This window comes from Acinonyx jubatus, chromosome B2, assembly GCF_027475565.1.
Source record: "Acinonyx jubatus isolate Ajub_Pintada_27869175 chromosome B2, VMU_Ajub_asm_v1.0, whole genome shotgun sequence".
In the NCBI taxonomy this organism is placed as follows: domain Eukaryota; kingdom Metazoa; phylum Chordata; class Mammalia; order Carnivora; family Felidae; genus Acinonyx; species Acinonyx jubatus.
The window spans coordinates 88344271-88363572 of NC_069385.1; the positions used below are offsets into that span (position 1 = coordinate 88344271).

At 34.0% G+C, this 19302-nt stretch overlaps 1 protein-coding gene across 5 annotated transcripts in view; it reads right to left on the reverse strand.

The window, feature by feature from the left end:
* ADGRB3 (adhesion G protein-coupled receptor B3) overlaps positions 1-19302 on the reverse strand; it is a 727056-nt gene that overhangs the window by 294475 nt on the left and 413279 nt on the right. For all 5 annotated transcript variants that reach the window (XM_053222612.1, XM_053222611.1, XM_027057493.2 and 2 more), the window contains one exon: positions 8296-8398. In XM_053222612.1, the coding sequence (XP_053078587.1) occupies positions 8296-8398 (103 nt within the window). The remainder of the gene's footprint in view (positions 1-8295; positions 8399-19302) is intronic.

A 19302-nucleotide genomic window follows, 5' to 3' on the forward strand; every position in this document is an offset into this window, starting at 1 on the left:
CACTGGCTTTGTAAATTTATTTCTATGGGTGGTTCTCTCTTTTCCTTTGGCTGCATAACTTTCTTTTTTTAATTTTCTATAATAAGGGATTTGAACATCCTTTCTAGATGTACACCTCAGTGATTCATGAATGACATTCATAAAATAATTCCTTTTCTTCTTTAAAAACTCTATTTCAAGTCTTTTTCTTTCCCTACAGAACACTTTAAATACATCTCACTGTGGTAAATTACTCTTACTATGGTAAACTTCATTTAGTCATTCATGTAAAAGTCACTTAGTAAACCCCTATTACATTCCAGGTACTGAGGATACAGCATTGAGCAAATTTCTTGCCTCATAGACTTAACTATAGTGAAAGGGGAAGGGAGAGAGACAAATAAACACATAAATACATAAAATGCTAGATGGTAATCTGTGCTATGATGAGAAAGTAAATCACAATGACAGGGAAGTCTGGAAAGTGAATGAGTTGCAATTTTATGTATTGGGATGCCTTCACCAATAAGATGATATCTGAGCAGAGATCTGAAGGAAGTTGATCACAGAAAAGATACAAGTCACAATAAAAATGAATGAAAACCAAGTTTCTCTAATTTTTCCTAATTTAAATTCTGAATAAATTCAATTCACACACTATGTTTATTACACTCTTGCTATCTTAGTGTTTTCCAAGTGTTTTCTCCAGACCTACTCCAGAATCAACTGGGGTATTATTTAAAATGTAGATTAGTTGTCTCCACAAGTTCTGAGATTGGGGCTATACCTAGGAATATGCACTGTAATTATTACTCCCTCCACCCACCATAGTTTCTATCCACATCAAATTTGAAGAAGTACTGCTCAAGATGCACACAACAGAAATCATATGGTTTATTTACCCCTTTTTTTTTAAACTTTCAAATGCTTAGTGCTCATATGTCATAGCAACTTCCATATCTAGAAACGTCTTAACTTTCTGGTACCTTTCATACTCCTGTTAAAATATTTAAACTTAAAAATATATTTAAAAATATATCCTTTTGTCTATTGAAGCAAAGCAAGTGAACAGACGAAGCATTAAGGGCATGAAGAAGGGCAGTGACTTCATCAAAACTATCTCAGCATTTCCAATTTTCTGACTCAGATGTTCCAGAATGACTGTCTCTGTCACATCTTCTAGAGCATTGCACATTGACTTCTTGAATGTAGATGGGAGAAAGACTGTTCAGCGGACACTACACTGTCTCTCTTTAATTTTTAATATTTTGGACATAAAGGCATTGCATTAAAAAGACCTGGGTTTTGCTAAGCTTATCTTCCCTTTCTTTCCCCACTAAAGCATAATTGTAGCTATTATATATCACTGCACAAAAAGATTTTGGGAATTCCTTAAGAACATTTCTTATATGATTGACTTGACCCACAAAAGACTCATTTATAATCTGTGTATAATTCTACCACTATTTGAGAAAAGACACATTAAATAAAGTCTAAGGAATGCATGGTGGAAGGGAGTGGGTAAGATCTTAGTGTATGTAATATTTCCATAGTCAAATCTATGAAATGCCCCTAAAATCTGATCAGTGAGAGTATTTCTTTTAACATATAAACAGCTTCATAGTACCTAAAAGTGTAATATACCACCCAAGGATATGATACAGTTGAAAACAGTGTATGAAACTCAACTGCAGAAGGTAATCTATTGAATGTTCTCCAAATCTTTTTTCCAAGGTTATGGTAAGTACTATTCCATATTTCCATATTTTTAAAGGATACTTAAAAAGAACTAAATTGGGTCTAACACTTTTTTCTTCTTCTTCTTTTTTTCCTTTTTTTTTAAAGGGTAGCTGACATATACCTGAAGTCTAAAGAGCATCATTACAAATGCAATACTGTGTTCTTACTTAATATGATCATGGAGATAAAGGAATTTTTGAATAGATTTATGAGGGTTCTACAGAAAGCATCGCATTGAGAACAAGTCAGTATGGAAAAGAAGGAGCTGGCTGTAGCTAAGGCAGACTGATATAAAGACCACTGAAGTGAGAAATGCAGAATATTGTTTTATCAGGATGAGTCACATCCATGTTGCATAGCTCTTCTTGAGGAGTTGGCAGCTATTTAATTGGAACATAAAGAAATAGCATATATTTAATCCAGCTTCTGCTATATGGTTACTCACTAGCCCACATTAACCAGATGACACTATTTTTGTGGATGTGATAACAGCTTGCTTCCCTAATTTCTGAGATGTATCACTAACCTGAATGTACATTATTTCCCAATGAATACTGCCTATTTGACATATGGGAAACAGTAAAAAGTAGAATCGCTATCAGGGATTATTTTTATGTGTATTCTTCAGAGAAAATCATTGCCTTCATGTAGATGTCTTAGAGTGTCTTACCCTTATATGATCACATGATTATATCATTTCCAACAATGGCTGCGCAGGAGCCTGGTGCACCTCTCAACAAACACATGGGTTTCCTAGGAGCAGAAACTCTCCAAGTATTTCTTATGAGTTGGAGTGGCAAATAACTTTAATAAAAATGGTTAAATAACTAGATTTCATACAGGTAAAACATACAGCTTAAGTCTTTTCCTTTTACAGCCAAGAGGATATCTTAATAAAACTTCTATGGGATTGATTGTAGTAGAGGCAAAGGCACCAGAAGTGTTTGCACTACTCCAGTCTATCAGCTGCCAGCAGAGAAGTTTTGCTAAATTGCTTCAAAAGCACAACATATCTGCACATGCCAGAGTTGCCCCTGACATCCAGCACTTGGTTCCACAAGGCCCTTTCTGTGGTGGGGCCTAGGTGGTGCTGCTCGTGGCATCCTCCGATTTTCTCTAATATCCCACCACCACTTTACAGTGGCCATTCTCACTGTCTGGTGATTCCTTTCATCAGGTTGCTAAGGTGCTGGAATAATAATCAGAAGGACAAAATTTAATCTCTGGTTTCTAATTAATTCTTATTGAATAATGTATCATCAGTATTGCATTATATCTGATTCAAAATGGCACTCTTAATGATTACATATACATTTTCTTCATAATCTAAAATTAATTTTGCAATGTTCCAATGCAGGGATATTAGTTTTCTATTGCTATTGTAACAAATTACCATAAACAGCAGCATAGAATAACATAAATTCATTACCTCACAGTTTCTATAGGTCAGAAGTCTGATGAACTCAGCTGGGTCTCTACTCAAGAGATTCTCAAGGCTGAGATCAAAGTATTGGCATGATATCACTACTTCCTGGAGGATCTAAGGATAAATCGATGCTCAGGTTCATTCAGGTTTCAGTAGAATTAGTTCCTTGCAGTTGAAAGGCTGAGGTCTACATTTCCTTCCTGGTTAGCAACCAGAGGTTGTTTTCAGCTTTTACAGGCTGCCTGTACCCATTGGCTTGAGGCCCTCTTCATTCATTGTCAAAGTCAGTAATGGTAGTTGAGTTTTTAGTATGCTGCATTTCTGACCATAGCCATAGGGAAAACCACTTTTAATGGTTCATGTGATAAATTAGACCTACCCAGATAATCCAAGATAATTTCCCCATCTCAATGTCCTTACCTTTATTCACATATGCAAAATCTCTTTTGACATGTAACATAACTGGTTCTGGAGGTTAGGACATGGGCATTTTGGGAGGGGGCATGATTCTGTTTACTATATAGGGATTGACTAACTCTATAGCCCAGAATCCAAATCTGGCCTGCCACCTATTTTTGTAAATAAAATTTCATTGCGGAGCCACACTCATTTGTTTAGATATTGTCTGGCTCCTTTCATGCTCCAACAGCAGAACTAAGTAAATGGGACAGAGGTCATTATAGCTCACATGTCTAAAATATTTGCTACCTGACTCCTAACTAAAAAGATTTGCTCACCACTGCTCCAAAAATAGCAGAATTATTCTAAAATATTTTTGAAAAATGTTGACTATGTATTATGAATCAAAATAAACTGAATTTGAAATGTAAGTGGAAAGGGTGCTTACTCAAACTGAGGAATTTAGGATATAATCAAGAAAACACACACACACACACACACACACACACACACACACACCCCAAAAAAACAAACTAAAAAAACCCAAAGCAAAGCAAAACAAAACACCATACTAACTGTAGCTAGGGAACAAATTCTATCTCAATTTCAGCTGGTGACAGAGCCATCAATCTGTCTGTCTAGTCAGCATTTCAAGACTCTTCCATAAAAATTACCCAGAGCTTTAAGCAGAAAAAAAATCAGAAATCTCTTTCAAATGGACAAAAGGTAGGGTAGAAAAGTGATTCAAAACATAAAGGCATACAAACACCCCTTTGCAGAAATTATAGATTTATAGACTGGACTTCCTTAAGCTTTGTCAAGTGATTTTTAATTCCTTAGGTTTTTATCAGCCTTTGATATTTTCAAAAATACCCACTGATGAGTGTTTCAAATTTCTTCTCATTGTTTCTCATGCTTATCTAATGGTAACAAACATATTCATTATAGTCTTCCATTGTGTTTGCAGCTATGATTTACAAAGGTCATGGCTCATGATTAACTTTAGTTTATACACATAAAACAAACTCCTTAATTTGTTAGCTGATCCTATTAGTATGCAAGCAAATATGGCAAAGAAAACAAAACCCATAAGCCCAAATTCCCATGAGATTCTTTTGTGAATATGACCAATTTGAGAACTACAAATAAACCTCATGGATTTTTCTCAGTCCTGAAAGATAGCAGTATCATGCTAACTAGATCATTAAAGTTTTTACTCAGAGGAAGAAATAAAAAGAAAGACAAGACCACAGAGACTGCAGGCAAGCATAGCCCAAACTGCCTCTCCAAAATGGAACAACCTAAAACTCTTATCATTTGGAAAAAGAATTCATTTTCAGAGTAACAAAGTTGATAGAGCATGAGATAACTACAATGTATGCACTTACTTACCTTTCTAACTCATCTTTAAAGGTGGAGTTGCTATCCACCTTAGAAAGTCATAGCAGCTTAGATCTGTCAGATCCAAGGCATCCAAACAGTGGGTGTCTGTACATGTGTGTGTGTATACGTGTGCACTCGCATTTAGGGTCATTCTATTATATTCGTTCAGGTCTCAATAATTATTTTCAATAAAATTAGTAACTTTCCTTATATATCAGATAATCTAATAATATTAATGAGCATAAATGTCATCCTGAAGAAACCTTAAGTAACACTAAAAATAAAATTCTTTTTCTGGGAAAGCAACTTTGATATTTTTTAAAAGCAAGTGATTGCTATACCTAAACACGAAGGACCATAAACTCTGACTCTATAGGTCATCACAATAAAGCCATAGGCTCCCCCAAACTGAACTAAGAATAGCATCTTAGTCATTAATGATTTATGAGCTGGATAAAACTGCAATTGGCTTTGCTAAATACAATTTGGAATTTCAAGATTCCATATTCTATTCCTACAGTTCCCAAGGGCCTTATTATATTTAACATACTTTAAACGCTATTTGTTAAAAAGCTTTTTAAAAGAATACATTTAGTTTGGAAAATGTTAACAGGCTTTTCCCTAGGCTCACTATAACTATTAATTCCCATTCTTCATTTTTCTTCTACATGGTATATGAAACAGATATACTTTGCAAGTCATTACTGTTTTCTGAGCTCAGGAAAGTACAGCACATACTTTTGATAGAAGTAAATACATGAAAGTAGACTTGATATTAAAAATATATCTAAAATAGTTCAATTTTGAAGGCAGTAACAATGATAATCTACATCTATGTAGAGTTATATTAAAATTTCAGCTTTTCTAATTAATTTCTATTTTCATGTTTATGATGTATTCACATTAGTGAAGACTATTACATTTCAGTATAGGCTCTTTGATTATCTCTTCAATGGAAACAAACTAAAATCAGTATATAGAGTATATAAGACTGGTAATAAATACTAAGATACTCAACAAATCTGTTATATATTCTTTCCCTCAATGAACAGTACTTTACAAACTCTAACTTGGATGGTAAAATGAATACAACAAGCATTAGAAATTCAAACCAGGAGAGTATGAAGGACTGTATATATTGTATGGACAAAGTGTGAAAGGTATTTATAAAATAAAGGGAAGAAGTGAGGAATCCAGCCATCCAGAGAGGCTTCATTGTGTGGTGGTTAATTGGGGTGGCCTCTGAAGACAGGTGGGCACTGCAAGCAAGGGGATAATAGAAGTGAGTTAGAATACTTGGTGCCATTTTCTTCTCCAGTGTAAGCTTTTCTTCTTCCTCTCATCTTCTCTCAGTCCCCCTTTTCAACAGATTTGTCTATATTCCCTTAAATGGAGATCTTCTAGAGTGGAGACTGTATTGTTTTGAAAATCTGGTCAACTCATTCACTCAAACTTATGAAAGACAGATTTAGTTCTAAGTGACTTGTGATAATTATTTCACCATTCTTATATCCTGACTTTCATTGTCACCCCAGTGTCTAGCTGGTGCTTAATGAAGTGTATTGACTATATACTTGGGTTTTCATATGTGCAAAGTTATTTTCTGTACATGGTTTATCTCCTTTGTAAATCAGCTGACAAAATAAACCCCCAGGAGAGAAGTTTGACTCAAAGATTATATCTCTGTTCATTTCAAATAGTTTTACTGAATTGAAATAGTGAGACTGTTTCATCAATGCTATTTTTGAGGTTACTCTTTCTTCAATTTATGAAAAAAAGTCATTTAATTAATGTATTTTTAAAATTCTCAATAATGACTTTATTTAGGAAAGTATTGTAAAAGTTCATTTACATAAGTGTTTTCTCCACAAGAAACATGATATATACTCAGACATTATACTGCTTTTTTAGTAAGCAATTCAGGGAACTAGGATCTCTTACTATTTTTTCACCAATGTTTATAACTGGATAGACATTACCCTAATAAACAATAAAAGCAAACACCTAAGTAAATAGTTTTTCAACAAATTTTGAACCTACAAAAAATAAATTCCTTATTCAAAAGCAATATTTAAAGGAATTGCCTGTTTTCAATGCAGTGATGAGATTAGGTAGAGGTAAGATTATTCTTAGGTGTACAAAGGTAGATTTTATAGAAATAAAACACATTCTTGAAATTAAATAGCACCAGTATGGTCATATTTTGGCAAAAGTAGAAGACCCAATAGTTTAAGTATTAGTTGTGATGTTTAAGAGCTATTGCTAAGAGATTTGAGATTTTTGCTAAACAATCTAGGAAGCCTGAAGCATGTTAGTAAAAAGTGGTTTACAGGGAAGATAACTGTCATTTTTTATAAAACCAAGATTGATTTTCTTTTTGGAAACAAGAAGTTATAAAACAGGAGACAATACATAAGTTTTGTAAACCAACTGATGTGAATATAAATTCCATTATGTCATTCATTACATTTCTAGATTTGGGAAAAATGACACTTTGTGTTTCTGTTATTTGTATGTAAAGGTCAACTTCCCAGGAACTTTGCAAGGAATTAAACCAAAAAAAAAACCCAAAAAACAAAAGAACAAAAACAAAAAACAAAAAAACCAAACCTGTGTACATAGAACATAAGAGAGTGGCTCACTTTAATACAGGAAGTATAAAAGCATAATTAGGAGAACCTTAGTAGGAATCACCTGCCTTGTCTCCACTCATCAAGGATTTAAGCATGTAAAGTGAATGTATAAAGGATCAGTAGATATTTTAAATTTCTACAGGAGGACTGAAAAAAGATTAAAAGAATTTCAGTTGCAGTTAGATAGATTCAGGAAAGGGTTCTTGTCATTCTGGAATGGGAGATTTAGATTTAGATTACTGAAGCACCCAACTAGTTATAAGAAGCCTACTCTGTTCTTTGACCTAGCACTTTTAAATGCCATCCCACCCATTCTCCTGCTCTAGGGTACCTGAAGTTAATCACTCCTCTTTGTATTATGTTTATAACTTCAATTACTGCATGCATCTTAAACCCATGTAGTTACATGGCAGTCTTCCCCACCACACTTGAGACAGGTTCTTATTCATTGGGTCTCCTCCGCTGATTAGCTCAAAGCCCAAAAAAGATGTGTACGTGGATAAACAATTTAATAATTGTTATCATGGATAAACTGAAGAGAGTTTTATTATGGACAAAAGCATAGGATAATCTGACATTTTGTTTCTATATAATATAATCTTCATAACAAATTATTCCATTTACAACTCTAAAAAGTCCAGAAAATGTGTTCTGATATTATCAAATGTGTGACTGCTAACTTATCTTTAAAGGTAAGTTCTATAAGCAAGTCGACGTCACATGGATAATACTTACATTAGCCAAATGAGCTAGTTCTATCTCCAGGAATGAATCAGTTGTTTTGGGTTCAGGCCTTATTGTGACCACGATGATTTTGGAATTAACGACAGTGTAGTTTCTGAAACAGAGTAATTGTGATTAAAAGGAGAATGGATCAATAACAAATATGAACTCTCACTGCTCCATACATGTTTGGATGCATGTTAAGTAAGGAAATATATCCTAATGCATCCTAAGGAGAACAGAGAAACAATGGGCAAACAGATTTAAAGTGTGATACTAAATACTACTTATGGAAAGCTACAGTTCATTTTTTGTTATAAACAAACCCTACCTGGAACTAGGAAACTATGAGGGGAAAAAGCTATTGCTGACTGTTACCATTTTAGATGCAGGGAAGATGAAAAAGCAACAGCACTTACAAGCTTTTGATTACTTAAATCTGATTCACCTGCAAGAGAGATGGATTGTGAATTCAAACCTTCAGGCAATCTTGAAATGAATATAATCCATTTATCTCAGGTGGACTTAACGGTTTTGTTCTCCAGGAGACCAAATATTCTTCTTGTAAAGTGCTATCTTAGCGTTTTTTGGACTGTCTCAAAATTCATTACGATGAATGATTAGAATGTGGTTTAGCATGAGAGCAAGTAGAGTTTAAATATAAATAAATGCTGTTGCTAATCATTGACCATCATTCATTTCAGCAATAGAGACTTAACAGGACACTTCTTTAGCTCAATATGCTCAAAGTAAGGAATATATTCACCTTTTGAAATACCTTAACAATTACAGTTCACTAACAAAGGAGTTTTAAACATATTTGCAACCTACAAAAATTATCCATAACCATGAGCCAACTCTTTCTTGTACATACAAGTTTTTATACAACATGTATAAAATGCCACACACTACCTGTTACAGATTTAAAGTTTTATTGTACTTTTAGCTATATATATATATATATATATATATATATATATATATATATATATATTTCTTTCCATCCCTTCTTTTTGATTTGAAATAAACTACAGAGCATGTTCTTTCATAGAACATGCACTATTCTGTGGAATTCGTAACACATATGTAAGATGAATTCATTTAATATTATTCCTTCTTCTTTCTTGTTTAAGGCATTATTTGCAGATAATAAAATTCACCACTTTTAAGGGGGCAGTTTAATGCTGTTAGTACTTGTTTAAACAACTGAGCCACCCAGGCACCCCATCTCTTTTAGTAATTGTATACTACTATGCAAGCATCACCACTGATTCCTCACCCTGAACGGCTTCCGTGAGCCTCTTTGCATCTTATCCCTTCCTGCCCCCAAGGCTCCAGGCAACCATGAACATGCTGTCACTATAATCACGTCTTTTCTAGAATTTCACTTAAATAGAATCATACGGTACATCGACTATTGTGTTTGAGTTAATTCACTTAGCATTATGTTTCTGAGATTCATCCATTTCGTTTCTCTTTATAGCAGAGTACTATTCCATGATATGGATATAACAGTTTGTGATCTATTCATCAATAAAAGTAAGCAACCTGTGGGTTACTTCTAATTTTTAGTATCTATGAATAGTACTATTCATATTTGGCTATTATGAATAGTTGGCATACATACTTTCTGCATAGACATCTATTTTCATATGTCTCAGGTAAATATCTAAGAGTGGAATTGCTTGATCATGTGGCAAAAGCGTGTTTAATTTTGTGTTATTGCTACACTATTTTCCAAAATGATTGTATCATCAAAATCATATAATTGTAATATTGTACAAAAATGTTGAACCTCACATTATTTGTGAAAATGTCTTCTCTAATGGAATGGTCTTTTCCATGATATTTCACCAGAAAAGAATGCTAATATGTCATTGTGTGGAGTTTACTATATTTAGTAGTAGAGTAACTATAAGTATATTTTGAGTTGGATAACATTTAAAAAAAATTTAATGTTTATTTATTTTTGAGAGACAGAGCATGAGTGGGGGAAGGGCAGAGACAGAGAGGGAAACACAGAATGTGAAGCAGGCTCCAGGCTCTGAGCTGTCAGCACACAGGCCCATGCAGTGCTCGAACTCACAAACCATGAGATCATGACCTCATGACCTGAGCTGAAGTTAGAAGCTTAACTGACTGAGCCACCCAGGCACCCCGAGTTGGATAACATTTTTAAATCCATCTTTAATGTATCTAGTAATGTCAAATAAATTCTTTCTTTTCAAAGTTTTAAATGTCTTTATTTTTTTTTTTTGAGACAGAGCAAGCAAGCACATGAGTAGGGGAGGGGTGGAGAGAGGGGGCCAGAGGATCTGAAGTGGGCTCCATGCTGACAGCAGAGAGCCCGAAGCAGGGCTCAAACCCATGAGCTGCGAGATCATGACCTGAACCAAAGTGGGATCCCCAATCTACAGAGCCACCCAGGAGCCCCCAGGTAGCAAATTCTTAAACACTCAGGAGGCTTCATGGTATCCAGCCTAACAGTAAATAGTAAGAAACAACACAGTGTAAATGTGTCTTTATATTTCTTATGGGAAGGTAGTTGCAAACAGAGAGGGCTGGTTAACCGTCCTTTATTTCACTGAATACTAATTGAAGGTAAGTTGCACTGGGAGTGATATGAAAGAAAGCTCTAAATGCCAAGTTCCCTTTACAAACTTATTGTTTCCTGTTTCTCCGTGAGTAAAAGTGTTTGGGGGATCAAATGAGAATAGGTTGAATTAACAAAGCTATGAAGTGACACTGGTTCTGTTTATGATCCTATTTCTCTGCTATATATAAAACCAATGTTAATTTAACTCAGCTGCTAATTTTAATTAATAAATGTTAGTTAAATTTGATAGCATACAGATATTTTGTATTATTTTAAAAGTTGCATAAGTGGATAGTTTACTGGAAAATTCAGATGTGGGTATTCTAAATAGGAATTTATAATTTTGTCAAGATATTTATGAAGTTCTCTTTCTGTGTTTGGGCATGTGGGAATTTTGGCCCTGGGAAACGGGTATGGAAAGCAAAGTAGGTAAGATAAGCAGCCTTTTGTAGGGTATGTTATATGTTACTTTGTGTTAGGTTTATCAGCTTCTCAACTGGCCTGGTGAACAAGGTGACTCCTAGAGGACAGAGTCTGCCTTATGACTTTTCTTAAGTGTGTATATGTATGTATGTGTGTGTGTGTGTGTGTGTGTGTGTGATTTAGAATCCAATTGGGAATGGATGCATGCCAATATAATTATGCAGATGGATGTTCTTATCACATTTATGTGAGTACCCTCCCCCACCTTGCCCTACTAACATGTAACTATCACTACCACAACATCAATTAATGATATGTATGTCTCCTTATAAGTTCAATGAGGGCAAGATTTGTATCTAGCCATCATATATCCTCATTTGCATTTATGCTTTGCACATTTTAGTGCTAACACAGATTAGAATATCATATTAAATAAACACATAGTAAACAAAAATATCAAACTTTTGGCCAAGTTGGATTAAAACATAATGCCAATACCATGGCGTTAAAATGCATAATGAAGAAAAAGAAGCAAATTACATTATGCAATGACTCCCTCTTTAAAAAGTGTACGGTGTATGAAATTAGCTTTAATTTATTCCATCAATTTATTCTAATTTGCATAAGTGAATAGTTGGCTCTTTATGTACCATGTCAGGCTTTGCGATCTACTAATGCTTCCTGGCTGGTACACATTTGTATTCACTGCTAGGAAAGCAGATCTTACAGCCAAATGGATTTCATGACTAAAGTAACAAAGTTCTTTTCTATATTTGAGGTTTGTGCTAGTTGATATCTAAAACATTAAAAAATGTATAGAGTTATTCATTCAAAGGAGACTCAAGTTATTTTTCATAGTTATTACAAAGGCTTAAGGGGCTTCATGTATATGAACCATATCTTAAAGAGAGTAAAAACATGAGTATAAAATGGAACACAGCTGTTTACAAGAGACTCACTTTAGGTATAAGGACATACACAGGCTGAAAGTGAAAGATGGAAAATGATGGTCACATACATGGTAACCAAAAGCAGAGACAGCCATATTTGTATTGGACAAAATAGACTTTAACTTCAACACTATGAGACAAAGAAGAACATTATATAATAATAACTGGACCAATTCACCAGGAAGATATAATAATTATAAACATATACGTACCTAACAGCAGAACACCCAAATATATGAAGCAAATATTGACAGAATGGAAAGGAAAAACAGACAGTTACACAATAACAGATTTCAATTCAATGCCTGACTTTAATAATGGATAAATCAACCAGATAGTGTTTCAATAAGAAACAGAAGATTTGAACACTATAGATTTCTGTACCTAACAGCCATATAAAGAATTCCCTCTCCAACAACAGCAGAAATGCATTTTTTTCAAGTGTATATAGAGATTCTCTAGGATAAATCACAGCTGCCACAAAAAGAGTCTTAAGAAATGTAAAACAACTCAAACCATACTAAGTATCTTTTCTGACCACAGTGGAATGAAACTAGAAATCAAAGGCAAAAGAAAAACTAGAAAATTCATAAATATGTGGAATTAAGTAAAACACACTTGAACAATTACTGGACCAAATGATAGGTCACTGGGAAACTAAAAATATCTTGAGACAAATGAAAATGAAAACACAATATACCCAAACTAATGAGACGCAGCAAAAGCCCTACCAAGACAGAAAAATACATGGGTAAATGTCTCCATTTAAAAAGAAGAGAAACGGGATTCCTGAGTGGCTCAATTGGATAAGCATTTGGCTCTTGATTTGGGCTCAAGTCATGATCTCAGTTGGTGAGTTCCAGACCCAAAATTGGCTATGTGCTGACACTGCAGAGCCTGCTTGAGACTCTCTCTCTTCCTCTCTCTCTGTGCCTCCCCCCACTCACACATGCTGTCTCTCAAAATAAATAAATAAACTTAAAAAAATGAAAATAAGAAGAAGAAAGTTTTCAAATCAACAACCTAATTTTAAAACTCACAGAACTAGGAAATAAAAACCAACAATAAACTAAAACCAAAGTTAGCAGAAAGAGGTGAATAATTAAGATTAAAACAGAAACAAATGAAATATAGAGAATAGAAAAACAATAGAAAATATCAACCAAACTAAGAGTTAGTTATTTGCAAAAAATCAACAAAATTGACAAATTCTCAACTAGACTAATAAAAAAGAGAAAACTTAAATAACAAAACCAGAAGTGAAGAGAGGAGACAGTACAATTGATACCACAGAAATAAAAAAGGATTACAGGAGAACACTAAAACAATTACATGCCAATACTGAATAGCTTAGAAGAAATGGATAAATTCCTATATATATATATATATACAACCTACCAAGACTGATTCATGAAGAAATTTTAAAAATTGAAACAGACCTATCCTATAACTAGTAGAGATTGATTCTGTAATCAAAAACCTCCCAACAAAGAAAAGCTCAAGAACAAATGGCTTCACTGAAGAATTCCACCAAACACATAAAGAAGAATTAACATCAATTCTTCTCAAACTTTCTGGAACACTGAAGAGGAGGAAATACTTCCAAACTCATTTTGTGACACCCTCCTATCAATATCAGAGAAAGATACTGTAAGAAATCAAAACTACAGGCCAACATTCCTCATGAATAGTCATGCCAAAAAAAAAATCTAACTAAAATACCAGCAGACCAAATTCAACAACACATTAAAAAGATCATACAACATGATCAAGTGGGAATTATTTTGGGATGCAAGGATGGTCAACATATGAAAATCGAGGTGATATAACACATGAACAAAACAAATGACAAAAACAACATGATTATCTTGATGCAGAAACAGTATTTGAAAAAAATTCACTCTTTCAGGATGAAAGCTCTCAACAAATTAGGCATGGAAGGAATGTATCTCAACACAGTAAAGGCCGTATATGAAAATCCCACAGCTAACATTATACTCAATAGTGAAAAACTGAAAGTTTTCACTGTTAGATCAGGAACACGGCAAGGATGCCCTCTATTGCTACTTCTATTCAACATAGTATTGAATTCCTAATGAAGGCAGTTAGGAAAGAAAGAGAAATATAAGGCCATCAAATGGAAAGAAAGAAGCAAAATTATGTCTGTTCATACGTGAAATGATCCTACATGTAGAAAACCCTAAAGATTCCACAAAAAGACCTGTCAGAACTAATACACAAATTTAGCAAAGGTACAGAATACAACAATAACACTCAAAAATCAGTTGCATTTATACACTAACAAATACTAAAAAGTAAACTAATAAGACAAATCCATTTATAATAGAATCAAAAAGAATAAAATACTTAGGAATTAACTTAATCAAGGAAGTGAAAGACTGTTTTAAAAACAATTTTTTATGATATTTAGTTATTTTTGAGAGGAAGAGAGAGAGAGACAGAGCGTGTGTGGGGGAGGGTTAGAGAGAGAGGGAGACACAGAATTCAAAGCAGGCTTCAGGCTCTGTGCTGACAGCTCAGTGCCTGACATGAGGCTTGAACCCACCAAACATGACATCATGACCTGAGCGGAAGTCAGATGCTTAATCCACTGAGCTACCCAGGTGCCCCAGAAGTGAAAGACTTCTACACTGAAAGCCAAAAACAAAACAAAACAAAACAAAACAAAACAAAACAAAAACAGGAACAGGAACAAAAACAAAAACAAAACAAACAAAAAACTTACTGAGAAAAGTCAAAGAAGACACACAAATATGGGAAGACAATCCATGTTCACAAATTGGAAGACTTAATATTGTTAACATGTCTGTACTACCAAAAGCAATGTACAGATGACTGCAATTACTATAAAAAATCCCAATGACACTTTTTAAAAAAAGAAATAGAAAAAAAAAATCCTAAAATTCATATGGATTCTCAAAAAACCCTGAATAGTCAAAACAATCTTTAGAAAGTAAAACATAGCAAGGGGCTTCATATTTCCTGATTTGAAAACATATTACAAAGCTACAGCAAGCCAAAATAGTATGGTACTGGAATAAAGACAAATGATAGACACATAGACCAACTGAATTGAATAGGGATCCCAGATATAAACCCTCTCATATAGGCTCAAATTACCTTTGATAATGGTGCCAAGACTACACAATGGGGAAAAGATAATCTCTTCAACAAATGTGGCTGGGAAAACTTGATATCCACATGTAAAAGAATGAAGTTGGACTCTTACATTGCACCGTATGAACAAAATTGACTCAAAATAGATTAAAGATCTAAACGTAAGACCTGAAGCTACAAAACTCCTAGAAAAAACATAGGGGAAAATCTTCATGACACTGAATCTGGCAAAGATTTCTTTGATATGACACCAAAAGTATAGGTAGCAAAAGCTAAACTAGACAAATGGTACTACATCACACTTAAACATTTCTATGCAGCAATCAATCAACAGAGTGAAAAGGTAATCTGTGGGATGAGAAAGAATATTTATAAGCCAGATATCTGTCAAAGGGTTAATACTGAGAATATATAAAGAAATCCTAAAACTCAACAACGAAAACAAACAATAGGATTAAAAAATGGACAAAAGACTTAAATAGATATCTCTCCAAAGATATAGAGATGGCCAGTAAGTATCTGAAAAGATGTTTAACATCACTAATAATCAGGGAAATGCAAATCAAAACCACAATGAGATATCATTTTATATCTGTTAGGATGGCTACTATACAAACAAACAAACAAAGAAACCAAAACAAAACAATAAAAAACCCAGAAAATAGCAAGTGTTGGCAAGGTTGTAAAGGTATTGAAAACCTTGTGCACTACTGGTGGGAATGTTGCTTTGGAAAACAGTATGGAGATTATTCAAAAAATCAAAAATATAATTAGCATATGATGCAGAAATCTCATTTCTGGATATACATCCAAAAAAAATGAAAACAGAATCTCAAAGAGATATTTGCATACCCATGTTTATTGAAGCACTATTCATTATAGCCAAGAGGCAGATGCATCATAAATACCTACTGATAGATCATAGATAAAATATGGTATATACAGAGAGTAGATCATCCAACCTTAAAAAAGAAGGAAGTTCTGTTGTATGCTCCAAAAAAGATGAACTTTGAAAACATCATGCTAAGTGAAATCAGTCAGTCACACACAAAAAAAGTAATGCATGATTCCATTTATATGAGGAAGCTAAAGTAGTCAAAGGTTTAGAAACAGAAAGTTTTGAGAGGCTGGGAGGAGGTGAAAAGAAAAGGATGTTGCTGTTCAAAGATATACAGTTTCCGGGGCGCCTGGGTGGCTCAGTCGGTTAAGTGGCTGACTTCGGCTCAGGTCATGATCTCACGGTCCGTGGGTTTGAGCCCCGCCTTGGGCTCTGTGCTGACAGCTCAGAGCCTGGAGCCTGTTTCAGATTCTGTGTCTCCCTCTCTCTGACCCTCCCCCGTTCATGATCTGTCTCTCTCTGTCTCAAAAATCAATAAATGTTAAAAAAAAATTTAAAACAAAGATATACAGTTTCCATTTTGCAAGATGAAAAAGTTCTAGAGATTTTTTGCACAATAAGGTGTATATAGAATACTACTATTCTGTGTATTTAGAAATGGTTAAAATGGTAAATTTCATGTTATCTGTTTTTTATCACACGAAAAAATGCAATGCAGTATTACGAAAAAACATCAGTGGAGGGGACTGTGAAAGTAATTGTGCAAATAAAGTGTAATCAGATAAGGTACAGTGAAAATATGTTAATGGTTTAATAAAAATATTAAAATTACTGTAGTCTTTTTCCATTTTTAGAATTATAGTTCATATAGCTTCTAAAGTGAGAGTTTTCATAATTATTTCAAAAAGCCCCTCAATTTAAATAAAACCAAACCAAAGTAGATGATTTCACATATTGTAGGAACTGAGGACTTCATTGAAATCATTAAGCTAAATATATTTGCTTTTCAAACTAAAATCAGCTGATGGCTGCTAAAAAGTAGGATTCAGCTAACTTAGAGCTTTAAAACTAATTACAATTTCAAAGTAGGTTTACTAAGGGATGTAACACCTAAAACTACAAAGAAGCTAAGTGATCAGGGATTTAAATTCACTTTCAAAAGGTGTGTCCAAATTAAATTCAGAGTTTTGTAAATCATATACTGAATGCATAATAATATTCATTAATATTAGTCATGCAAATTTGTTACTTCCATAGATGATTTTAATTTCTAGTGTTTTCACAATAGGATATTATAAAACAATACAAGATATCACAAAACTACAATATGTCATTGCAAACTCAGAATGAAGAAGCAAGATTAAAAGTTTAGGTCCTGAAACTGAAGAACAGGTGCTCTTAAGAGAACTCAACAATTTCAGGTTGATTGCCTTCAGGATGTATTGGTTTAAAAGTAATTATGTTTTTCATGTTTTGATTATTTCTAATATAATTTAGTTCAATTGCTTTTCCCATTTGCTTTTAATTCCTATAATATATGAACTCAAATGAGTTCCATTTTCTAAATATGAAAAAAATTCAGCATCATTTATCTTTATCAGGCTGGTGCACTTGACATCACATTCATGTGATTTTGCATTATTGAAAAATATTTTTTTTCCTTTTTGAAAGATAATTTTCAAATCACTACTGGCTTATGAGAACATTGTTGCTTTTGGTTCATCTTTATTTTCCCTGGCATTTTAAACTATAGTGGAATTTGCATATAATTTTAATTAGATCCTTTACAATGTCGTGAATATTAATAGCTACATTAAAATGCTCTTCTTTTTAAACAGGCTATATTTTTCACATGTCCTACAGGAAAACTACATGTTACTCCTACATTAAAAAGTATTGTGAATTCCTATAAAACCATAACCTGACTATTAAATGAATCACAAAATGGATTATTTACAACTGTTTCTTAAACTCTAGCTTGAATATATGATTGGATACACTTTTTCTTCCTTAGAAATAATTTCAGTAACATAAATTCCTAGAAGTGGCTGCTTCAATGACAATGCATCTTTAAAGCCTCTTGAGATTGCCAAATCATCCCACTAAAAGGTTGTTTCAGTTAAAAATCCTCACCAGCAGCTTGGGAACTTGCCAGGCTGTGAGTGGTTTTTAGTTTCCACACACAGGGAATGAGGCATGTGTGCGGGTGGCCTTGCCTCTCCCAAAAGACCATCTGTCCTTTGCTGGCCAGCTTTCATCTATCAGGCCCCAAAATGGTCATGAGGGGCTGGGAAGAGTAACAGGCTCTCGCCTTGGTGTCAGTAGCTTGGTTCGGAGTGACCAAGTTGACTCTTAAGTATCCTTGAGTCTGTTCATACATGGTCACCTCTTCCTTGACTTCACAAGATTTTCTGCAGAACAGCAATATGTATTCACACTAACATAGAGGTACACAGTTTGTACTGCTCAAATGAATCAATACAAGCATCATAGAAGCAGCAAGACAGTGGAAGAGTCTTGGTTTGGGTAGAGAAGACGTGAAGTCAGTCACCTATTGGGCATATAATCTTGGACAGGTCACTGAACTAATAAGGACCTTAGTTTCTCATGTGTAGAACTGGAATTCTAGATGGTACGAACCGTTAAAGGGCCTTGTAGCACTACTATCCTGGTTCTATGCTTTTTCACCATAGAAAACTATTCTAAAGAGGGATAAAAAGTAGAAGGCTGAGAATAGCACATATTTAGCTTGGACTTGAGTAGAGCACATTCTTTCAGTTGAAGGGACAATCTGAATCTACTTAATTGTAAAAGGAAGACAATCCAACAGCAAAATAAAAATTATAGCTTGAAGAATAGTTGAATGCATATTAGAGCAAGAGAAGAAAATAAATCTCTAAATAAAAGAGTCAAGATGCAAAGTTATTTCTGCCTGTGTGTGAGGAAAATTTCTAAATCATATCTATTCAAAACATTACATCAAGTTCTCCTTCCTAGTCCCCATGAGAGAAATTATGCAAAGTATTGTTTTGAAAATGATTATATCAAGATATAAAATTTCTGGAAACTTAACA